The 26001-nt window shown below is 38.5% G+C and overlaps 1 protein-coding gene across 9 annotated transcripts in view; it reads left to right on the top strand.

The window, feature by feature from the left end:
- The first annotated feature begins 754 nt into the window (after window positions 1-754).
- SNX7 (sorting nexin 7) overlaps window positions 755-26001 on the top strand; it is a 96235-nt gene continuing 70988 nt past the window's right edge. For 2 of the 9 annotated variants that reach the window (XM_070486891.1, XM_070486892.1), the window contains exons 1-2: window positions 755-1046; window positions 24578-24760. In XM_070486891.1, the coding sequence (XP_070342992.1) occupies window positions 807-1046; window positions 24578-24760 (423 nt within the window). In that variant the 5' untranslated portion in view covers window positions 755-806. The remainder of the gene's footprint in view (window positions 1047-24577; window positions 24761-26001) is intronic. The other 7 variants (XM_070486895.1, XM_070486894.1, XM_070486893.1 and 4 more) reach the window with 4 other exon arrangements.

Consider the following 26001-nt stretch of genomic DNA (forward strand, 5'->3'; position numbering starts at 1 on the left):
AAATGATAAAACCTGAAGATAGTTCCAAAATATATCAATTTGCATTCAATTTTTCATTATTTTTGGAATTTAGGTTTTTTTTTTTAACAGTAAGCCATGAACTAAATAATTACAGCTTTGCATTGGCGTTGCAAAAATTAAAGATTATTTCTTGGTGGCAATGTCCAGTCCTGCTCTTAGTAACATTCTTGCTCATTAACCTCAGGAAGACTTTGAGGAGTAAAGATACACTTGAAATTGACTGAAAATAGTTTTTAAATCCAACGTCCCTGGCTTGACGGTGAAATGACCACAGTCCGGTCACGGGGTCAAAAATCAATTACAAAACGGAGGAGCTTTTCATGGTTTTTATTTTTGCATTAGCCTTAGTAAAAGATGGACTCGAAAACTACAACCGAGAAGAAAGGCAACCGTTAAAATACAGGAAACACAGTATTGGCTTTTCCTCTAGGCGGGCTGGGTCGGCTGCCTTCCAGCCCCGCTGTGGATTCCCTGAAGTTGATGGTTTGCTCTGTCGCTGTGCCCAGATCCCCGCCCCGCAGAAACCGTCGCTCGAAAGCCCCCTAGCCAGGTCAGTGCAAGGACGCCCTCCTCCTACCTTCGACTCCCCGGCTTTCCTCCAGGGGACAGCGTCCCTTTCCCCACCCTAGCCGGAGGCCGAGCGTCCCCCTGCTGCGTCTCCAGCGGGCCCCGGGCCAGGTGGGGATGAGCCGGGCCCCACGCTCTCGCCGGCAGTTCCGCGTCTGCGCAGCTGGCGAGGGGCTGGAGCAGGGCCGGCGCGGGAGGCGCGGGATGCGCAGGAGCCAATGGGCACGCTCGGGAGAGCCCGGCTGGCGGCGGCGGCCGGCCGGGCGCGCACTCTCGGGATGGACGGCGAGCGCCGGGCATCTCAGGCGCTCTCCTCGGGCCTCCCGGAGGGGGGCGCCGGCGGGGAGAGCCCGGGGGACGGCGGCCCCGTCCCGGGCAGCAGCTGCTCGTCGGCCCTGCTGCAGGCCGAGGTGCTGGATCTGGACGAGGACGAGGACGACCTGGAGGTGTTCAGTAAGGTGAGGGCGGAGGCGCGTCCCGGGAAAGTTCCAAGTCAACTCCGGGAGTTGGCAGGGCTGTGCGACAGTTGCCCCGGCGCGCTCGCCCTGCCCCGGCCGAGGATCCGCGCTGGAGGTGGGTGGGGTCTCCCCTGGCCGCCCGATCCCGCCTGGCAGCTCGCGGCACCCGGGGCTGCGTCCCGGCCGGTCTCGGACGGCGGCCGCTCCCTCCTCTGCACTTTGACCTTCCGTCGGGCAGGGCTGTGGCTTCGTGGAGTCTGCAAAGTTGCGGGTTTTCTTTTCCTTTTTCTCCTCTTTTCTTCTCTGGCGGGGACATCCCCCGGGACAGTGCCCAAACCCGGGAGGCGGTGGCCTGAAGGTGCCCCCGCCCCTAGCAGCTTCTTTTTTGGGCGCAGCCAGCCCCGAACTCTGGGAGAGAGATCTCCGGAGTCTAGAGAAATTATTCTTGATTTAGTGTTGTTGCTGGTTGTGGATTTGAGACTTGGGTGACACCCGAGGTGAGTTTCAAGCCCAGTGGGAATAGGTGCAAGGGGATCCCCTCTTCAGGAGAAACGGTCCCCGTGTCCAGCAGGAAGCTCCTCCGCTGGGGAGCGCAGGATTTTTCAGATAGTCAGCTGCTACCACCCAACGCGTAGCCAGCCGCTTTCGTTTTTCTCCTCCCCGGGGAAATTTAGGACCAAAGGGCCCTCTTAATTTACAGTATAGTTGGAGAGAAATTGATTCGGCTTAGTGGTAGACTTGTGCGTGTACCCTGGTGGTTGTAATTTCTTTTCGGAAAAGAAAAATACCTTCCTTGCGAGGCAGTTACATGTCACTCCAGTTTCTCACGTTGCTGCTGGTAGAAGACCCGAGTTGAGATGAGAACATTGTATTAATTACTAAGAAGCCTGTGCACTAGTTAAATGTTACCTTGAGGCGTTAGGTAAAGCAACATACTTAAACCACTGCTTTTTTCTGGGAGAGCGAACTGAAGTTAGAAAGTGAACAAGCATACTCCAAAGAGGAATATGTGAAACTCTCTTTTTTTTTTTCTTTAGGATTAAATAACATGTAGGCACAGTTATATTCTAGATGTTCAGAGTATCAGTTTTAAGTTCTTGATAAAGTTTTTTGGCCTTTCAATGTGTTTAAATTGTAAAACAATGGAATTATTTTATGTTCACTTGTAAAAGGTTAACACTGCCTTTTTATGTTCCACACACGTTATGTTGAGATCAAGGACAATTGGCCAGTTCTTTACGTTGGCTCGTAAGATACTGTGAGTCTGTGAAAATTAGTTTATGGCTTTGCCTTGTGACTCTTCCAGCATGGGGGCAGGGAGAGTGTTGGGAGTGGCAGTTGTGTATCAGAATCATCTGGGATTGTTTTAAATTTGTCATGGGGTTTCTCTTTCCCCAGATTCTAAGTCTTCCAGTTCCCATTAAGAATCACTGTTTTCATGAGCCACTGTTGTCAAAGGCGGATCTAAGGTGAAGCTAATGAAATTTAAGCTTCAGCTGTTCATTTGCTAGGCCTCTGGAAACCTAGGGAGTTGTAGATGTTCTAGGTGGGAAGGGAATGACAGGTTGCAACCAGAAGAGATATTTCTAAGTACGCTTTTCTGGTAAATTGCCTAAAGCTATCTCAGAAGAAAGGAATCTAGATGTCCATGGCTCCAATCAGTTGTTGAGATTTCTTTTCTCTTTCTAAATAAAAATTTGCTTTTCCGCCTAATTTTGTGTTTGTGATTTTGTGTTCTTTGTAAGAGGATGTAAGCTTCAGCCCCATACACCTGGATCCACCTTGCTTGTTAGTGTTGTATGACTACATGTATTGAAAGCTTAGAAAAAGTTGAGAACCACTTCTATAGAAATTGGCCATATAGATTAAGGTAAAGATATAATATTGGTTAAAGTTTGAAAAGAATAGTTGGAAAAATTTTAAATTAGCTGCTGGCTTATATTTCAGTAAGTCAAATTTTTCAACCGTGAACCACAATCAGACAAGCAAAGTTAAGAAAGTCCTCTCCCTTTCCACTCCCTTTCTTGCCTGTTCCTCTGAAGATCTCGACCACTGGTCGGCCTACCCTAGGGCTGTTTCACTAGTTACTTCTGAAGTATAATAATGTTACCATTTAGTACCTTGAGATCGACCACTTTCATATTCCGTTTACATTTACAATTGTAGTCCCTTATTCCCTTAGATTATTTGTGAGTATATACCATGCCCCCATCTGGAACCTTTTTGAAGAGTAGGATCTTTGACATATCATTATTCCTTTTCTACCCAAAGTTTACTACAAGTACCTGGAAAATACATGTTAAATATTTTTGTGTAAGATGCTGTGCTAAGGAGTCTTTGGAAAAAAAGAAATGCTAGATTCAGTTCTTGCTATCACGGTCTCCGAGTCCAGGTGGGGGTCCAGAAACTCTAAATGACGATATAAATCAAGAGAGATGGAGAGTAAGACAAAGAAAGAATTGTTCTGAGTTTTCACGTAATCCAGTGAGGAGAAAATGATGCCAAATCTCAAGACACCACAGGGAAGCAAAGGATATTGACTTAAAAGAACAGGTATAGATGTTGGAAGGTAGGAGAACATAACTGATGATTCGAAAAAAGAAAACGGATAAAAATTGTAACAGTGTAAGAATAGTGTTAGCACTAGGCCAAAATGAAAGGAGGCTTGCAAAAAATTTAGCTAGAGAAAGGGGGAACTTTTCTCTACATTTAAAGGAAAAGGCTCTCCTTTTGTGGGGAAAATAATATATTAAAATAAATTTCCTTTATTGTTACTAAATACTGTAATGTATAGAAGACACAGCAGTTGAAACAGCATAGGTAACTAGGTCACAGCAAAACACTGAGGTGCTTCTCTGGTACTCAGTATATGAAAGCTCTTATTATTGACCTTGTTAAAGGTATTCAGGACCATAAAATGTGGTCTATATCATCTGGGATAATCAGGGAATTTACAGATGTAATTATCCTCATCACCACTAGTCATCTTTGAGAAGTCATGAAATCCAGGAATGGAGCCCAAAAGTCAGAGATAAGTGAATATTCTTTTTTAAAATAATAGGCAAAAAGGAAATTCTGGAAGGTATAGACTAGTAGGCTTAATTTCAGTCTTCAGCCAAGCTATCAAAGCTATAGAACTATTTAGTATTTTGTTTCTAAACACTTTTACAAGAAGGGGATCATGTTTTATAAAAATGATGGAAAACTAAGATTGTTTTTGTGGTAAACCAGAAAAGTAACAACGAACATGTTTATTTGAATAAGGCTTTTGAATCACTCATATTTTTGTGGAAAAGGTTATTTTTGAAAGAATAATAGGAAATAGTTGTTGAGACATCCAGCTCCTCTATGTACTGGGTCTCTGTCAATCCAGAAATTCAGTGTAGCGATGGAGGGACATAATTGTACTAGTCAACAATTCTGTCAAATATTTAGAATAAGATATTGGGAGTCTGGTTATTAATTTTTCACATTTGTTTTCTGAACCATCTCTATTTAGTTCCTGTTGTGTGCCTGTATTGAGCATGAGCTGTAATTACGGAGAGATGTGGCTAGAAATGTGCCACTGCCAGAAATGTGGTGCCAGAGCAGGGAGGAAATGGGGTGTAAGTTCTCTGAGCTCCTCTTCTCCTGCTCTTGGATCTCCTCCTTGTAGCCCCCACTGCTCAGATGACGTCATCCATAAGGGTCAGCCTCCTAGGGCTTGGAGAATACATGGGTGGCAGTTGGGAGATGGGGGTGAAAATAAAGAACAACCAGCATATTACATAGTACAAACATGTGGAGAATAGCTTTGAATAAAGACAGCCGCATCACCATCTCCATCCCATGTGCTCATCTATAATGCGACCCTCCATCTTCTGTCAAGAGGTGGGATTTATGCCCCTCTCCTTGAGTCTAGGTGGGATTGTGACTACTTTCACCAGTACGGTATGGTGGAAGTGATGCTGTGCAACTTCTAGCGCTAGATCATAAAAGAAAATGCAGACTCTGCTTTGTCCAGTGGGATACTGTGCTTTTTGGAGCTACCATGTAAGAAATGCAACCTAAGGCCTCCATGTTGTGAGGAAGCCCAGGTTACATTGGGAGACTGCTGCTCCAGTCAACAGCCCCAGCTGAAGTCCCAGGCACCATCCAGCATCAAGTGACTGGCTTGTGAGTGAAGATGTCTATCTGATTTTAGCCCCCAGCATCAAGGCACCCCCAGCCATCAAATCTCGTCCCCTGAGGCCCCACGTAGAATGGAGCAAAGACAAGTCATGTCTGCTGTATCCTGTCTGAATTCTTGACCCAGTAAACCAGTGGGCATAATAAAATATAAAAACATTAAAATTATTTTATACCAGTAAGTTTTGGGATAGTTTGTTACACCACAGTAGAAACTATAACAATAGCTAATAGTCTGTATAACATAATCAGCCTTTCAAATATTTTGATAAATTAGAGTACTGGGTTTAGAAGTAGACTGAAAAATTTAATGGGGATAAATATAAAGTGCTGAAGAAAGCTGTATTCGTCATTGTAAATAAAAATATAGCCAAGACATAAGCTTAGTGGTTAGAAGCAGAGACTGTATTTGAAATCCTGGCTTCACCACTTACTAGCTTTGTTTCCTTGGGCAAGTTACTTAACCTCTCAATGCCTCAGATCTTTCATCTGTAAAATGAGGGCAAATAATAAATAAGAGGATTAATTGGCTTACTGTATGTAAAGAACTTACGAATACTGTCATGTGCTACATAATGACATTTTGATCAATGATAGGTGGCAAATACAATTGTGGTCCCATAAGAAAGTACCATATAGCTTTGGTGTGTAGTAGGCTATGCCATCTAGGTTTTTGTAAGTACGCTCTATGATGTTCACACAATGATGAAATTGCCTGACGACTCATTTCTCATAACATATCCTCCTCATTAAGCAACACATCACTGTGGTGCCTGGCCCTCAGTAAACACACTTGAGTGTTGATCAGTTATACACAGCCACCATAGCATCTTTCTCTCCAAAAAGAACTGCAATGGTAGACGTGTTCTATATCTGCCTGTTTTAACGTGGCAGCCACTAGCCACATGTGGCTTTTGATCATTTGAAATGTGGCTAGTACATCTGAGGAACTGAACTTTTCATTGTATTTAATTTTAATTAATTTACATTTAATATAAATAGCCACTTGTGGCTGGTGTCTACTAGTTTGAGCAGTACAGGTCTAAACAAATTAATATTTTATTATTAGCTTGGGTTATGGTTACTCAACAAATATCCTTAAATGAATGAGTGGTTTCCTACCTTGGTGATCTAGACTGAACTACATAAAATACACACATTATACTTACTTACATATGTGTGTGTGTGTGTAGTGTATGCATATATATGTACATATATTGTGTGTGTATATATATACAGCGTGTAAGCATGTGTGAATGTATATGTATATATATACACACACACGTAGTGTGTATGTATGTATGCATTCTCAACTGTCTAACTCAAAGTCTAGAATACAGGATTACAGCAGGCGAGTCATATGTTCCCCTTTCTTTGGCCTACATCCTCATCCTGCCTCAGCGGGTCTTACCATTTTGATGGTTAAGAAAAGAGGAACCAGGGGCTGGCCCCGTGGCCGAGTGGTTAAGTTTGCGCGCTCCGCTGCAGGCGGCCCAGTGTTTCGTTAGTTCGAATCCTGGGCGCGGACATGGCACTGCTCATCAAACCACGCTGAGGCAGCGTCCCACATGCCACAACTAGAAGGACCCACAACCAAGAATATAATACAACTATGTACCAGGGGGCTTTGGGGAGAAAAAAAAGGAAAAAATAAAAAATCTTTAAAAAAAAAAAAAAAAAAAGAGGAACCAATAAAGGAAAATAGGATTGATCTAGGACTATTTATATTCCTCCCACTAGAAGCTCCACTCTCTACCATCCCAGCTTTCTTGTATGTTAAGTACTTTTTTTATATTCCTCCCAGAGAAGGAAGAGGGGGGTGAGTGAAGTAGAGAGAAGATGAAAAATCCTCGGGTTCTCCTTATAAGTGAGTGTATAGTCAATGGTAGAATTAAAACAAAGAAGGAAATTGCAGAATAAGTTTGGGGAGACCTTGTTTAGGACCATTTTATATACAAACATGCCTAGTGGTGTGCAGTGACTGAATGATCAATATACACAAATGACATGGTATTGAATCTAGACAAACACCATACTTTTAAGGTCATATGGAGTATTAATGCTGCTCTGATCTGAACTGTCCATTGCTCTCCTGAAGTTACATTCCACCTCTGTATTTTAAAGGGGAATTGATAGTCTCTGTCAGAAAATGATGGTGGGATATTATCTCATCTGTGGATGCCAGTGCGCTGTAATTGATTCTTTGGAATGCTGTGTTGAAATAGAGCCTGAGATCTTGTCTGGGCTTAGCAGAAAGAAGGCTTGGAGCCATCAGCACTGTCTTCCCTTGGCACACAAAGTGGGGAGAGCTGCAATAGCAACAGTCTTGCCACCCATTTGCCATCATGAAGGAGAAGAAACTAAGGGATTTCACTGATGCTACATTCTGGCAACCATGGCCTGTGAAGAAAGGCTGGAAATTCCAAAGCATAGTTTAGCTTGGAAAAGACTTGGGTGAATTCTTTTAACAATTCTTTTTGAAGAGTTATTATGATCTAGGTGGATTAAATGTATGTAGTTTTGAAGGGCAAAACTGGAACCAATATGTCAAAAATATGTGGAGACAAGTTTTAGGTCATATTAAGGAAAAGTTTTCTACTTGAAGGTTCCAAAATGAAAGGGATTACTCAGCAGGGCCATGAATTCTGGCACTAAAAATGTTCTAGCACAAGCTGGGTGACTGTTCCAGAGGAGAGCAGGGTGTGACAGTTGGACTCTCTCTTTCCGCTCTTAAGAGGCTATTACAAATGGAATTTTCACTTATAAATTTAACGACAAGAGCAGTGGAAAGTCTTAATTAGGTGGTCATACTCATTTCTTCAACTTAATTCCCAGACTGAACGGTGTCTCGCCATTCCCTAATTCTAAGATTTCTCTTCCCACACTTGTTATCGTTTCCATTTAATTCTCTGCTAATGATGTGACAATTTCATAGATATCCAGGATAAAATACTTAGCATTACTTTCTATTTATCCCTTCCACTCACTCTCCATGTCACCTACATATCTGAAAAGCCCCAGTCGGTTTTATCTTCCTGGCACGTCTGGAATCAGTGCCTCTTCTCCTTCCCAGCTGCCACAATCCGAGTAGTTATGTGGTTACCTCTGAGAACCATTAAAATAGCCTCATAAAGTCTTCATTCTTCTACTCTTCTGCCGTTCATCTGTCCTCTGTACCACAGTAAACTGATGTTTCCAGAGCACACAACTCTCATCATATTGTCACATTTTGCCATTCTAGGCTCTTGGTGATCAGGTGACGCCTCGGCTTTCCTACCTCCTGCCTTAACACTCTCTTTCCTCTAGTGCCTTACTACTCAAAGTATGTTCCGTAAATATATTGTATCACCTGGGAGCTTGTTAGAAATTCAGTCTCAGAACCCACTCCAGACCCAATGAGTCAGAATCCGTATTTTAACAGGATTCCTGGTGATTTGTTTGTACCTTAGAATTTGAGAAGCACTGATCTGGGTTGGTCCACTTGCCACTATGTGAGCTTACTGCTTATTTTTTTACCTCGGTGTAACTATTGTTGGGTCAACAAAACAAAATCCTTTCTGTCATTATGGCCCAATATAAAGCTACCTCTTCCCTAAGAGCTTCTTCATTCTCTAGTTAGATTAATTTCTTTACTCTGTGCTACCTATGATAGTGTTTTTTTGTTTTGTTTTTTTGTGTGGAAGATTGGCTCTGAGCTAAGATCTGTTGCCAATCCTCTCTTTTTGCTTGAAGAAGATTGTCACTGAGCTAACATCTGTGCTAATCTTCCTCTCTTTTATGTGGGATGCTGCCACAGTGCGGCTTGATGAGCAGTGCTAGCTCTGCGCCTGGGATCCAAACCTGTGAACGCCGGGCCACCAAAGTGGAGCACACGAACTTAACCATTACGCCAGTGGGCCAGCCCTCCATGGTAGTGTTTTGAATCTTGAAATACTTAATACATTTTGCCTTATAAATAGGTATTTATTTATATATATCTATTTATATACATTTATATATATCTATATACATTTACATGTATTTATTTAAGACCGTGATTGCTTGTCTGTCTCCAATAAATTAAACTCCTTGAAGGTAGGAGAGTAGCAACTCTAAATGTTAATGGAATAAATACATTAATGAATGACATGGCCTGTGACTTTTTTCATATGTATAGACACAGTTATTACAGTAATTTACCAATGATCTGTTTTCAGTAAATTCAGTTTGTATTATATTGGTCTTTCCTATCAGGATACTAAACCAAATAGAATTTAAAACAAATTGGTCTTAATGAATGGTGAGTAAATGTTAGTGATGGATGACACAGAGCTATATTGAATGTCACTCCTGGACAAAATCTCCTATTTAGATTTCGTTACAAGAAATAAATACAAAGCATAAAAAACCCAAGGGAATCATTTACGAACCTTATTTTACTTGGAAATGTAAATCCTTTTAAGCTGATAGCACCTGTCTCAGTCACGGGCTTGGTTGCAAGGAATGGAAATCAACTCCGGGAAGAAAGAAATGAAATGGTGAATGTTAGGTAGCTCACAGAATAGATTTGAAGGCTGGAAATGCAGATGCAGAAAGGGACAGGCACAAGCAAAAACTATAGCCAATGTTGTGTTTGAAAAGGGGATTGGACATTGTGTAGCCAAAAGAAAAAAAATCTTCATGGAAACCGATAGGAAAAAGCTACAGTTCTGTTGTGCAGACAGCAGTATTTTATTTATTTATTTATTAGTTAGTAATGGGGAAAATTATCACAAATATTTTGGGAAAATGACGTCAAAAAACTCCAGATTTGAACTTAATATATTCTAAAAAATATCCTTTAGTCCATTGAGTTTTAAAGGTGGAATTTTGTTTTTGCATCCTTTAGATTCTAATAGGATGCTCTAGAATAACTCCCATAGCCTGCTGCAGTTTTATAAGTGGCTAGAGTGATCAGAAAGAAGCACAGATTCAATGGCTATGTTATTGTAGTGTTCAAAATTTATTTCATTCATATATTTATTTATATTTGCGTCCCACAGTTTCCAAAGAGGCTATTAGACTAACAGTTAAAATAAACATTCCCAGTTACTCACTTTGAGAATATATTTTAAAGTTTTCCCAATAAACTAATGAAAAGGAACTAACATCTGTTGTCAATCTTTCTCTATTTTGTCTGTGGGTTGCTGCCACAGCCTGGCTGCCGACAAGTGGTATAGGTCTGCTCCCAAGAACCGAACCCAGGCCACTGAAGCGGGACATGCCAAACTTAACCACCAAGCCACTGGGCCAGCCCCACAGATTTGGTTTTTTAAATGGAAATTTTGATTAACTTTGATACTGTATATATCAATCATGCTGGGTAACACAGTGTTACTTGTAGTATTAATAAGGAAGGATTTATCAAATAATCAAAATTATTAGCAAATATGGACATAAAAATCAGTAAAACACACATGGTAGAACAAAAAGTTAAACCAATTATTTTTAAAACTGAAACTGAAAAAATTGAAAGTAATATTTTTGGCTTTGAGAAATGCTTTGATATGACCTACTCTTTTTTTAAATTGTTTTAAACTAACTTTATTGAGATATAATTTACATACTATAAAATTCACCCATTTTGGGTGAATGATTATTTTTAGTAAATTTACTGAGTTGACAACCATCACTGTAAACCAGTTTTAGAACATTTTCATCTCCCCCGAACATCCATCATCCCAATTACAGTTAATCTCCATTTTCACTCCCAGCCATAGACAACTACTATTTTCTGTCTCTATATGTTTGCCCTTTTTTTTTTTTTTGCCTGGGAAAGATTCACCCTGAGCTAATATCTGTTGCCAATCTTCCTCTTTTTTTTTTTTTCCTCCCCAAAGCTCCAAGTGCATGGTTGTATATTCTAGTTGTAAATCCTCGTTCTTCTATGTGAGCTCCCACTACAGCATGGCTACTGACAGATGGGTCGTGTGGTTCCACGCCTGGAAACCGAACCCAGGCCACTGAAGTGGTGAGGGCACCAAACTTTAACCACTAGGCCATCAGGGCTGGCTCTATATATTTACTTTTTAAGGACATTTCATGTAAACAGAATCATTGCCTTTTTAGGACATTTCATATAAATGGAATCACGCAGTATGTGGTCTTTTGTATCTGGTTTCTTTCATTTAGTATAATATTTTTAAGATTGATTTTGTTGTAATTTTATTTTTAATCATGTTTTTAAATTGTTTGATATAAGAAAAGTTCGTATTTTAAAATGGAAAACAGAGCTTCATCATTTAAAATGAAACATTAGGAATAGAAATTTCTGTTTAGAATTAAAATGAAAGCTGTATTATCTGTAACTAAAAACAAAGGGCAAACTCTTGGTATATGAATCTCCAAAACTGGGGGAAAAGAATCCCTAATTTGTTCTTTTGTATTGACTTTGAGAATGTTAAGTGTGTGTGTGTGTGTATACACACACACATACATAAATGCATATGTACATATTTACTTATATATATTTAATCTAATTGAACATTGAATGTTATTTTCATCAGCTTTCACTAGGTTATACTCTGGTACAAATAACCTCAAGATCTCCGTGTCTTGGGTATAATAAAGACTTATTTCTTTCTCATGTACCAGTCAACTGTGACTGAGCTGTGCCTCTGTTCCAGGCTTTGAGTCTGCTTCACATGTCTTCTTCATTTGGGGATCAAGACTGAAGGAGCGACCACAAACTGCCACATGTCATTCCTGTGGCAGAAGGAAAAGAATATGAGCACTGGTGGAAACAGGCCATTGCCCCCAGATCTTCTGCCCAGACACATGCCATTATCCAAAACAAGTCACTGGTCAAATCCATTGGAGTGGGGAACTATTTTTCTTTCATAAGGAGGTGCTGAAAATTACCTAGCAATTGACCATGAGTTATAATCCTCTCATAGGAAGGTAGGGGTCATTGGGAGTAATCATACCATCTCCCACAGTGGTTTTGTGGCAAAGTTATAGGCAAATGGCATGTTAGATCTTTTTGAGTAAGGAAAACCAGTTTTTTTTTGGTAGAGTGTTAAATACAAAAAAGAAAATTTTCTCCTAAGTAAGAAATTACCCAAGCATAAATGAGATAAGGGGAAAAACATTAGTCGTGATTAATAACCTCCAATTGGCCGATGCTCATAAACAGTCGAAGACCATACAGATCCTTAAAAACCTCTAGCTGTGCAACAAATGTCTTCATTTAGGATTTTCAGGTGCAACATTCATTTATCATGGAGTTCTCTCCTCCTTTTTCTCAAGGCCTGTAAGGTAAAAATGTTAATACTTCTAATTCTGACACAGTTCAATGTCAAATGAGTTTTGTTGGTTAAACTTCATCAAAGCCTATGTTCCAGCCATTTGCCTCCTTTCTGTCCTCCAACATTCTAAGTCGTTTCCTCTCTTAGGCCTTATTGGTCCCCTGGCTGGAATCCTCTTCCCTCAGTGTTTTTCAAGGCTGGCTACTTCTCTCATTGCCCCCTTAAAGACACCTGCCCTGACAGCTCTATCAAAAGCATTTCTCTTGCTCCTTGCCATAGCCCCCTACCCCAGCAACCCACTCCGTTTTCTCTGGAATTTACTTAACACTTGTTTTGTTTATCAGCACTTATTCATCATATCTGGAATTATCTTGGTTTTTTATATGGTTATTTGCTTATTATCTATTACCTCCCTCCCACCCCAACTAAAGTACAAGCTTCATGAAAGCAGGAACTGTGCCATTCTTGGCCATTCTTGTATCGCCACCCAGTGTCTGACACATGGTTGGCATCCAGTGAATGTTAAATGAGGTAAAGCTCCTCCACTAGGTGCTTTTTGTGTGTGAATGTGGGTGGTGGTGATGGTAGTGATGGTTGACTTTTGTCTCTGCCAATTAAGAGGTAAGTGATTTGGGGAGAATTATCATCATCCCTTTACCACAGGTTTATTCATCTGTAAAATGGAGGTGATGATAATTGCACTTACTTCCATTAGGTTGTTGAGAGGATTAAATGAAATAATGTAAGTATGTTGGTGCTAAGGCACAGTTCCTGGCAATTAGAAAATTCTCAGTATTTGTAATTATCGTATATTAGTATTTTTAACTTGTATGAGCATGCAGTTTTTCATTTGTAGTGAGATCTTCGGAGAATCACAAAAATATATTTGTCCCTGTATTTAAGGAGCTTATACTTATGTAAGGGAGGATATTATGGTAATAGATTGATCGTCTATATGGAGCTATATATACCACTACTTAGGATAAAACTGTGGAAAATATGGGAAAAAATTGCATGGAGTCAAAGGAGGCACCATGGAGATAAAATTAAGGAGGTGGGATACTTTTAATTTAAAATAACTAAAGTATATGTTTTTCAATTGCTGTTGAGAGTGTTACCAAAATTCTGGTATTATCTCTTAAATGCTATATTATGTGTATGGCTCCCCCTTTGGGTGAGTCATTACATGTCATATCTGCTAGGGGATAAGAATACCTTAGTACAGCTGTTTTAACTGTCTATAGTTTTCCCGATATATTATAAACATATATTAGTCTCTTCAGAAATGTATTTAAATTTGTTGGTGTGCCTACATATCAAAGCAACTCACTCCTTCCCCTGGAGAATATCTGTAAAGATGGTACTTTGGTTTAGGGGAGTAGTTTTAATTTGCTGTAGGCCAGAATTCATTTTAGCCACGCCTATGAAGTGTGCAGTCAGCTGCTTACGCTCCTTAGGAACCGCTTCTTATTACATTCCTGAGTTGGGTCTGCAATGTTATCTGCCCGTAGGATGTATTTTCAACCTCTTCAGGAGTTCTAGTTAGAGTAATTATTTTTCCTAGCTTGCTCTGCTTCCAGTTAGTCACTGAATCCACAACAGCTGGTTGGCTGATATTGCGTATCCACTACCCCAAACTTATTTTTTCTTATTTTATTGGGATCATATTGGCTTACAACATTGTGTAAATTTCAGGAGTACATCACTATATTTCAGTTTCTGTGTAGACTGCATCATGTTCACCACCAACAGTCCAGTTTTTAATCTATCACCATTCGCATGTGTCCCCCCTCAAAGCTTATTTTAAGGCAAGTTTAGTAGACTCCTATCATTTGCGGATCTAGCATTCATGGCTTTAAATACCTTTGACATGAATAATGTGACGTATGGCTGAGGCACATGTGTAACTGCTATGTTGTATAATGTATAACAATGGTTTGGAGCACATTAGTGAGGGATCCTGGCGTGTTTTTCACCTTAACATTTCACTTGTTCTTTACTTGTCCTTGCTTACATATGCAGTAATCTTTACTGAGGTGATTAATTTGTGTGTGTGTTTGAGTATTAAAAAAAGGCCCCTAAAAGAAATGCAAATGCTAAAAATCTGGAACTTATTTACCTTCTGTCTACTTACCAGTGGTCAAGAAGACTTTATTTTTATTTCCAAGTTTCATGAGAGAACTGTGAAAAGAAAATTAATTGACAGTTTTCAGTAATCAAGAATATAACCTCATCCTATTTGAACATACCTTTTTAAAACTTTTTAAAATGATAGAATATTTTCATACATATAAAAGAATATACATAAATATATGTATCTATATCTGTCCCTATATATTATATAACTATCTAGATAATATCTATATAAATAAAGCAGGGGTAGCCGACAACCTGTGGGCCACATCTGGTTTGCTTTGTTTTTGTAAATAAAGTTTTATTGGCAAACAGCTGCACCTATTCATTTGTGTGTTGTCTAAGACTGCTTTCACACTACAGCGGCCTGGGTGAGCAATTGTGACAGAAACCAGATGGCCATAAGGCCCAAATTTGCTAACTGGCCCTTTGTGGAGAATGTTTGCAGATCCTAGTAATAGAATAATAAAATTTACATCCATATACCTACCGCTCTGCTTAAGAAATAAAATATAACCCCAAATTTTGATATTTTCTGTGTGGCCTTCCCTAAGATAACTTCTTTCTCCTTCTCAAAAGAAAACAATAATCTGAATTTTGTGTTTATCATTTGTTTGGTTTTCATAAAAGTTTATATCTTGAAGCAATATGTTTTAAGGATTTATGTGAATTTGGAGCTTGTATGTTTTAAGACTTTTTAAAATGATACTGTCTTGTGTGAATTCTTCTCTCATTTGCTTTTTTCCTCCAAACATTTAGTTTATGAGATTTATCTGTCTTCTTGCATGAAGTTGTAGTTTATTTTCACTGCTGTATAGGGTATATAAAACCTTGTATGCATATACCACAATTTATTTATCCAGTCTTCTGTTTGTGGTTTTTTCTGATTTCCGACAGTGCTCCCTTGAATGTACCTGTACTTCCTCAGGTTTTGTGCACTACATAACTATGTAGCAACCATAGGAATTGATTTATTCTTGCTTTAGATTTCTATTTAATTTCATGGGACACCGAGAAAGTGAATTCAGTGACAACTGTCAGGGATATCTTGATGTCCATTTGACTTATTGCCACTTAGGAGGTCAAATGGTGGTTCCTCCACTTAATAGCAGTTAGAGTTTGAAAAAGTGGTTTAACCTGTCTGTTTCCTCCTCTGAAAACAAGCGGTAAAGGAGCACCTACTCAGGAGTATTGCTATATCTGGTTAAATAGAAGGGAAGAAATGGAACATACTCTGCAGTGTTGCAGTAGGGTTTATAGAAGACAATTCATAGAAAGCCTTCAAGCAGACAGTGTGTACATCCCATTTTTTCTTTTCTTTGTTATCCTCTCCTTAATCCTCTGTGATCCAAGGTGAGACATGACCTCTCTAAGAGGTTACAAGTGAGAAAACTGAACCTCAGAAAAGTAAAATCACTTGACCAGGTGCACACAGCTGGTATGTGTCTAAACTTGAATTAGGTTTAGCTCTGCCTGGCTCCAGAGACCTTTTCTTTTAATACACTTTTTTTTCTGTTGACCAGAGGGGGAAATTGTGTCAAATAAAATTATGTGAAACATTTCTGTTGTCAGCATACAGCTTCGTAGTACACAAAACCTGGGGAAGCCCAAGTACATTCAAGACAGCACTGTTAGAAAATAGAAACACTAGAAACAGAAAAATGGATAAATAAATTATGGTATATGCATACAAGGGTATATATACTACATAGCACTGGAAATTATGTCAAACAAGATTAGAGTGTTGTGTGCCCCTTTATAGAACACGACACAGGCTGGCTTTCCCCTCAATCGCATTTTCAACAGTGTTCTACAGAAGGCCTTTCGAATTCTTTATTATTATTATAAGCAGGCAGATTGGAAGGAGTTATAAACCAAAACACAGCTGGTAAGTCTAAATTTAGGCCCATCAAGACGAGTGTCCCTCATAACAACATGGTTTCTCAAACTCCTTCCACTTTAAGTTGCTTTTTTACCAGATGTCTCTTGGTGTGCGTGTTTCTTGTGCATCAGCAATTTTATTTGCATGGCCTTTTCATGCCAGTATTCTGATTTATCACTCTTCTCACATTGATTTTTTTCCGTCTTCTTGTAAAAAGAAAATAGCTGTTTGTGCACAGATGGTGGATACGATTTAGTATTATCAGAGTAATTCATGTTATATTTATGAGACATTCCTGAGTAGCATTTTAGTGAAGCATTTTAAGGAAGAAGGACACCTCTTCGAGTGGTCATATCTCACCTTTTAACCTGTTTATTTTGGTGTTTATTTTCTGAGCACTCAAATATTGGCAAGTCATTGTTTGTTTTAAATTTCAGCTATATATTTTATTTATTTCAATAATAAAACTTTGGAACCATCTAATAGCATTAAAGGAGGGGGGGAAAACTTTTCTCAGAAATTATGGGAGTTGATTTTTAACCTGTAAAAAAATGAATGAATAAAGCAAGGATGAAATATTTTAATCATAATTCCGTCCTTTGTTTCTTCCCTTACATCCTTCCTTAAATTTTTATTGTGTACAACTCTATGTATAGAAATGCTGTTAGTTTGTAGGGCTGTCATAACAAAGTACCACAGACTAGGTGTCTGGAACAACAGAAATTTATTTTCTCGCAATTCTGGAAGGTAGAAGTCTGAAATCAAGGTGTCAGCAGGTTTGGTTCCTTGTGAGGGCGGTGAGGGAGGGATCTATTCCAGGCCTCTCAACTTGGCTTGTAGTTGGCCAACTTCTCCCTGTGTTTCTTAACATTGTCTTCCCTCTCTACAGGTCTCTCTGTCCAAATTTCCCCTTTTTCTGAAGACACCAGTCATGTTGCATCAGGACCCACCCAGATGGCCACATTTTAACTTGATTACCTCTATAAAGATCCTATTCCAAACAAGGTCATATTCTGAGGTACTGGGGACTTAGGACTTCAACATACAAATTTTGGGAGAACACAGTTCAACCCATAGCAAGTGCTTATAATAAACCAAAAGTAACAAGAAAAGAAAACTGACACTTAATTTGTAAGTGACTTTGTCAATAAATTCCGATATCCTGCTAACACCATTCTAATGTCCTTTTATTTCAGTAAAGTCACTCAAGTGGTTTCCCTCGTAGTAGGTGTGTTGGTTTGGAGTAAGGATAAAAGACAATGTCTTCTTGCAACAACTTAGCTTACTTCTCTGTTGAACATATTCAAATCTCAGGTTGAAACCATCCCAAGATTTTTTTGTTGCAGGTGTGTGTGTTTGTGTGTGTGTATGTCTTCACTATGCTAACTATAGGAAAGGTTATTTAAGAAGTAGAGATTTACTACACAATTTTCCTTCTGCTTTAATCTCTTGAAGAAAAAGCCAAAAGAATGTACTTTCATTGTCTAAAAGATATAAGATAATGGACATACATCCAAATGCTAAGAATGAACAAATGTATAAATAAAGTTGGGGGAGGGGGAGAGAAAGAGAGAGCACTAGCCAGAGAAAGAGGCAAGCGCTAGTGTAGAGGTGAGACTTTCCTTTGGAAAGAACAAGTTTTAATGATCCATATCTCCTGAAAAGCATCAACCACAAAAGGTTAAATGGAGTTCTTTTCGGTTAATTGCCTCTTTGGATCTTCTCAAACACTTATTTTCTTCCCTTATTCATGTCTAAATGTAAATCTTTTAAGTATCGTCAGTATATTTTCTTCCTTTTTTTTTGAAGTGAGTATAAAACACTTTGGATAGTCAGTTTTATTGAGGTTTTAAGAATGCTTTTGAGTGATTCATGGTAATTTAAATCCTTCTACTGAAATCTTGGATGTTGCTAAATTTCAGCCTGTAATTTTCTTCCTTTGCTAGATATTGAAGCATATTTTTATGACACCATACTACACTCATTGGAATTGTAAGCCTTTGTAAATTCATGCAGATCTTTCCCACTCTACAAAAGGATGCATTTAAAGCAGAAGAAATAGAATGCTAAATTATGTAGTAGGTAAAAGAAGTGGGTTGTGGTAAGTTAAGAGGGTGACTACAAAGCATGCCAAAGCACATGGTTGTATGCAGTGTCAGTGAAATTTAAAGTACATTTGCTCGCCAAATTAAAATTTATCAGCTTAAAAAACTGCTATTTATGTGAAATGGTTATTGAGAGAGATTTTTGTGCATGCTGATTTCACATTTATTTGGAACCTCTAAATTCTGTTTTTAATGGCTGCTTAGTATTCCATTGTGTTAGCATCCCATAATTTATTTTGACAATCCCATCTTCATGTAATTCCAGGCATATTTTTAAGTTTCCTATTTAACCGTGCAACTTTGATGAGTTCAGAAAAAACATCAAATGTAATCCAAGGTCTTCTGCCAAAATGGCCCTAGACAACTCTTAACTTATTACAATAGTTCTTACTGTCTGAACACATTATGTACAGCATGTACTCTGACAATTTTAATATTATTTTCAAAATAATATATGTTTATTTTAGAATATTTGGAAATACAAAAATTCCCATAGAAAAATATGAAACTACACAGCAATCCCAACACCTGGAGGAACTTATGTTAACTTTTTTTGTGTAGCTTCTAAGTTCATACACGCACACATTGCGAATACATGCTCTCTCTCTCTCTCTCTCACTTTTTCCTTACCTTCTCACCCTGCTTTGTCATAGACACACATAAACACACATATACACATTAGAATCTAGTTATACACAAATTTGATAACCTGTTATTTTCTCTTAATAACATACTGTGAACCTTTTTCCAAGTTACTATATTTTATTCTAAAAAATTACTTTTAATCACTTTATTGTATTCTATCATGTGGATAGATTTTATTGTATCCTATTATAGGAATATACCATAATTTATTTAACTAAACTTTGTTGTAAGACATTTGTTGTCTGTTTTTGTGTGTCTGATTAACACAACTGTAATTTGTCTTCTAGTCCTCCATCTAAATAAATCGTGCCTAAATGTTTTTCCCTTCACAAATCATTTTGTAATCACAACAACCTGACCCTTCTTAATATAAACAACCATTGTTGTTCTTGTCTCTTCAATTGGTGTGTCCTATATCTCTTGTATTATTGCATTGAAGAGTTACTTCAAATGCTTCAAAAGCATTTAAGTTGATTTGCTTTGAGGGAAGAACAAGTCCATCTTATGATTTCAAACTCTTTTTCATTTATAGTACTACAAAAAAGTACCTTTTCTTAAAATAGCAGAATTTTACTACATTTTGCTATATTCATGCATTTGGAATACTATATGAATAGCCTTTGAGCTGGTAGAGATTTTAGAGATTTTCACGTCCATCTCCTTAATTTATCCTAGAATGGCTGAATTAATTGTTCAAGATTACATCCTTAGTCCATGGTGGAGACCAGGACTAGAACCCAGGTCTTGGCATCCTTTGTAATGATTTTCTCATTCGGGACTGACCCAACTCTGTTGCTAAGCTAAGATGGGCTGTGTTGCAGAATTAACCTCTCAGAGTGTCGGTAAGTTTAGTCTTTTCTCAGCAACAGAGAAAATTTTCGATGCTAGCATGTATATTCTTACTTTTGGAGAAAAAAGGTATCTAAAAGAGAAAGTATAGAGTTAGAGAAAAGTCATTACTACTACTGAAGAAATACCTCAGATTTAACATGGACAGTGTTAGTTTTATCTTCCTATGTGAATGAAACATTACTTGTATTTCATTTTTAAATTTTTGTTTCAAAATAATGTGTAGCCCTTCCCTTCCCTTTATTTGAAAACAAACTATATTGAAGATGCCTGAGGAAACAACCCGTGTGTGCTGGGAAGTGGCCAGTGGACATAGGGGCTGAGGAGAGATCCAGTGTGGCTGGGAATGAGAATAAGGCTGCCTTGGCCTATGTGGTCAGGGCTGAGGAGGCAGCTGGCATGGTCCAGAGATTGGTTGCCTACAGGGAAATTGAGCAATTAAGTAAATATATTCAGGATAATGGGAGCCAGGCTTCTCTCTGCTGGAGAAAAGAGTTACAAACCTGGAAAGGTAGAATGCTGGAATAAACCATGTAGTGTCAATTTATAATTGGAGGTATCAGTGTGAACTCATGGTGTTTAGTGTCTATCTGTACAGACCTAGATGTGTGTATGTACATATGTGTATCTTATACATATATTTCCTAGCATTCATATCTTGGTTGCTAAATACCAGTCTCCTCTAAAAGGAACCAGAGCTTCCTGGAGAAATGTCTGTTTCCATGCCTGGGGCAGGGAAAATATAAGATAAACCTGAAACATCTTGTTATACCAGAATATAAAGTGCTTAAGGAATAATGAAGACATATCAAAAACACACAGGTGCTAGCTTTAACGGGCTCCCACTAGACAGGTTTTGGACACTTGGAACATCAAAATAAATTATGATATTAATGGATTATAACCCATCGAGTAAAATAGGAATCTGAGAGTCTATACTCACATAATTAATTGAGTAAATAAATACTCTTCATCCTCCTTAGTAGGGAACCTACTGATAATATTGAAATTGAAAAATAAAAAGCAATATATATGTTATTTTGAAATAAGGAATGTAAGAAGGAACAAAACCAGCCAAGTTCTGAATTTGCTTCTGAGGAGCATCAACTGGTAGTAGCTGTACGGAACACAGCATGCTGCTTTGTGTTTGGTTTTATTTAAGCCTTGTAGAATGATTTGACTTTTGAAAACTATAAATATACCTTTTATTTTGAAGTAATTTCAAACTTGGAGAAAAGTTGAAAGGATACCACAAAGAGCCAAGATTTCCCAATTATTACCATTTCACAACTTTTTTTTTTTTTTTAAGATTTTATTTTTTTCCTTTTCTCCCCAAAGCCCCTGGTACATAGTTGTATATTCTTCGTTGTGGGTCCTTCTAGTTGTGGCATGTGGGACCCTACCTCAGCGTGGTTTGATGAGCAGCGTGGTTTGTCCGCGCCCAGGATTCGAACCAACGAAACGCTGGGCCACCTGCAGCGGAGCGCGCGAACTTAACCACTCGGCCATGGGGCCAGTCCCCATTTCACAACTTTTGCTTTCTCTCTCTGTGTAAGTTGAGTAAATTGGAGACAAGAGGTTTTATTACTCCTAAATAGGTTTGTGTGTATTGTTTGAAAACAAGGACACTCTCTTACGTAATCACAGTATAAATATCCAAATCAGGAAATTGACATTGACACTACTACATTCTAATCCACAGACCCTTACCAATTTCTCCAATTTTCCCAATAATACAGGAAAAAACAAAAGTTTTCCCTCTTTGGTACAGAATCCAGTTCAAGATCACATGATGTGTTTAGCTATTGTGTCTCTGGTCTTCTTCAGTCTGGAACAGCTCCTCATTTTCCTTTTTCTAGTATGATATTGGCATTTTTGAAGTTATTTTATAGTCATTGACCCCTTCCCCCCCAACATATACATATGTTTTTCTTCCCATCATCTTAATATGATAATATCACCATTTTTAATTAAATTCAGGATTAAGAACAATTTATTTTTATTCACAGTCAAGCCATATCATGAACTATGATTACATTTTCATTCTTGTACACCTTTTGTGTTCTTGAGAGTTCATCTTTCATTCATTCATTCTTTTTTTCTATCCCTTTTTTCCTCTCTCTCTGGCTTTCTCTCCTTCTTGGCTTTCTTTGCACCACTCATAATTCATCTACAAAATTTAGCCTAGCATGCTTCCTCTCATTATGTTTAAACATATCAGGCATGCTGTCAGGGAGGGTGGGAGGGAGAATGAACCTCCCTCCTTCCTTCTTTCCTTCCTTTCTCTTTCCCTCCTTCGTTCGCTCCCCTCCCTGTTTCTTTCTCTTTCCCTCTATCCTTCCTTCCTTCCTCCCTCTCTTCCTTTGTTCTTTTTCCTCTTCATCTCCCTGCCTTCTGGAGACTGTCTTCCTGCTCCAGTCTGCATAGGTTGTTCTCTAGGTCTGCTGGAAGGCGGTCCACCTGGAGCATTCTGTCGCTATCATCCAGGGAATTTCTTTTAGTTCTCTTTTCTGTTGAGTCTCCTGTTTTTAGATCCTGTTTCTTCTTTCTTAATATATGCCTTTATTTTGGAAAAGTAAAGAAGCTTCCAAAGAATAAGTGCTTAGAAAATCAGTTTTTGAAATATTTTATGTCTGAAATGGCTTTATTCTACCTGTATACCTGAATGATAATTTGCCTGGCTATATAGAATTCTAGGTAGAAAATATTTTCCTCTCCGAATTTTGAAGGTAGGATTTTGTTGTCATTTAATTTCCAGTGTTACCATTGAGAAACCTGAAGCCATTCTGATTCCTGAAATTCCTGTCCTATTTTACCTGTTTTTATTCTCTCTGGAAACTTTTAGGAATTTAAAATCTCTACTACTATGAAATGTCATCATGACGGATGCTTATAGGAGAACTACCCACCCTACCACTGTCCCATTCATTTTGAGAAGGCCTGCTACACCATCAACCTGGAAACACTTCAGTTCAAAGGATATTATTATTTTTCATTTTCTGAAATTCCTTTTATTCAGGCACTGTCTGCCTGGATCCTTAATTTCTGAAAATACGTTCTCAGGGCTGGCCCAGTGGCATAGTGGTTAAGTTCACTTGCTCTGCTTTGGTGGCCCAGGATTAGCAGGTTTTTGGATCCCAGGTGTGGACCTAGCACCGCTCGTCAAGCCACGCTATGGCGGCATCCCACATAAAATAGAGGAAGACTGGCACAGATGTTAGCTCAGGGCCAATCTTACTTTCTCCTTTTTCGTCTCTTGTTCATTTGGTTCAACTTAGTTGTTGAGTTCTATTTTTCAAACTTTCTGTTGAGTTTTTATCCTACTATTAGATTTCAGTTTTCACCAACCTCCTTTTTTTTTGGTTTTGCTGCTTTTCTCTGAAATTTTTTTATATAACGCCTGTTTGTATTCATGAATTTAATATCATTTTTATCTCTGACGACTTCACCTATATTTTAAGCGTTCTGTTCTCTATTCTATTTGCTTCCTGTGTTTTCTTAGTTTGTCTATGAACCTTTCTTTCACATCAGAGTCTTTCCACATGTTTAGATGTTTGGTAGTTCCTACACCAGGTGATAAAAAGCTGAGTAGACATTCAGCATGCATGGTAAGGGCTTCTGTGGTAATCACTGTGGGGTGATTATGCAGAGACCTGGCTAATTCATTAGGGGACTACAGCTGTCAGTTTTTTCTTGGAATGGTCAGCTAATAGAGGAAAACACCAACCACTGTATAGGGGTTTGCACCTTGCTGCCAACGTTCTTGAGGCCAAATAAATATAGAGAACTGGATCTCTTTCCATCTAGTAGGCAGGACTTTCCCTTGATATCTGTATTTTCATAGGGCCTCTCTCTCCCTCCATCTATCCTGGTGCCCTTGAGTTCAGAGATACTCTAGAAAGTAAATTTCCAGTTTTCTGCAAAATTGGGGAGGAAAAGTTAGCTGATCACATAGGGTAGGTGAGGGAAGCTGAGGAACTAGCTCTTTTTTGTTTTATTGGCTTTCAACCCATCTTCTGGTTTTAGCTCCCCCAGCATTCTATGTCCGCGGGTTTCTAGTGCCTCTAATTCTTGCGTCTCTCTGGGATTCTCTGTCATAAATGTGCCGCCGCCTTCCTGGTTGATCATTCTCTCCTGGGTTTACTTTTCATTTCTCTGCACTGCTGTTTCAGTCACTCAACAATCAGATTTCCAGTTTCCAAAAAGTTAGTTGATGTTGTTTGCTTACTCTCTTCTTTTTACCTTGAGGATTTATGCCTTTTTATGCCTTTTTGCCTTGTTTTGTTTCTTTCTTGTCATTTTTAAAGTGAGATTTTAAGAGGAAGCAGAGATAAAAAATACATCTTCAACATACCATATTTAACTGGTAGTCCAATTATCCTTTTGGTTCTTGACATATTTCATTAATATTTGTGGTGCCTAAGAGAGAGGATTTTTAACTATTTTTTTCTGTAGATGTTAATTTTTGAATGTTTTATTCCTTAGGATGCCTCACTGATGGACATGAATTCCTTCAGTCCTATGATGCCAACGTCCCCTTTATCAATGATAAACCAAGTCAAGTTTGAAGATGAGCCAGATTTGAAGGATCTCTTCATTACAGTTGATGAACCTGAAAGCCATGTTACTACAGTTGAAACTTTCATTACATATAGGATTATTACTAAGGTAAATATTTAATGAACATTTTCTTGAATACAGTTGCTCTCTCTTGGAACTTTTGGTTGTGTTTCATGTTTGCTATATCTCTTTTTTTGTGTGTGTGGAAGATTAGCCCTGATCTAACTACTGCCAATCCTCCTCTTTTTGTTGAGGAAAACTGGCCCTGAGCTAACATCCATGCCCATCTTCTTCTACTTTATATGTGGAACACCTGCCACAGCATGGCTTTTGCCAGGCAGTGCCCTGTCCACACCTGGGATCTGAACTGGCAAACCCCGGGCCACCGAGAAGAGGAATGTGTGCACTTAACTGCTGTGCCACCAGGCTTGCCCCATTGTTCACTATAACTCTTAACATTAGAGAATCTTAGCTGAGTTGACTTTTATTTTTTCAACCATTTTGGGTAAGACATTGCATCTTATCTACCCTTCACTTGTTCTATATGAAATCAGTGAAGTTCAAATTTACTTGCTTCACAGTCACTCATTTTTTAGCCTTTGAGCTTTTTAAAATGGGAAGATTTTAAATTTTTAGTTTAGGAAATGTCTTTGGAAAAGAAGAGCCTCAGTTTGCTAATAAAGAATACAGCTAGTTAAAAACATGATATAATATTTTGTATTCCCATTTCTTGTAAAGATTACAAAAAGTAATTTCATTTGTTTTCCAATAACAGCAAGTGGCCACTTTATCTTATATATGAGATAGTGTTAGTTGTCCAGTAATTCAAGGGCAGAGTGGATCTAGAACCCACATCTCCTGGGATAAGGCTCTGCAAAAAGATAGTTTACCTCTGATAGAATAAAACAACCAACTAGTAAAACCAATTTTTTAAGTCCTTTATGTGATAGCATCTTTTAAGAGTTCTAATTATAAGTTATAATATTTTGTTTACGAAGCCTCACCCCATATCTCTTTTGTAACTGAAAAGGTTTTGGAACGTCTTCCTGTAATCACTTCTTCCACTGTAACCTCCACACTGTTGCTAGTTATGTTTCATTAAAATGTATACATCTAATCTCTTCACTCAGATTCTTAAAATCCTTCCTTGGCTCCTCATTTCCTACAGAAAAAAATGCAAACTCTTTTGTATAGCGTACAAAGAACTTTTCAGTCTGGTGCCAACCAGACTCATCTCTTATAAGACTCATGTAAGTCTCCTCTCTTATTCCCTACTTATAATTGCCCTACTCTCCACTCATCTAGAACTATTCTGTTATCTGAATATCCTAGGGTATTTCTTGCTCTCA

This window comes from Equus asinus, chromosome 16 (genome assembly GCF_041296235.1).
Source record: "Equus asinus isolate D_3611 breed Donkey chromosome 16, EquAss-T2T_v2, whole genome shotgun sequence".
NCBI classification, from domain to species: domain Eukaryota; kingdom Metazoa; phylum Chordata; class Mammalia; order Perissodactyla; family Equidae; genus Equus; species Equus asinus.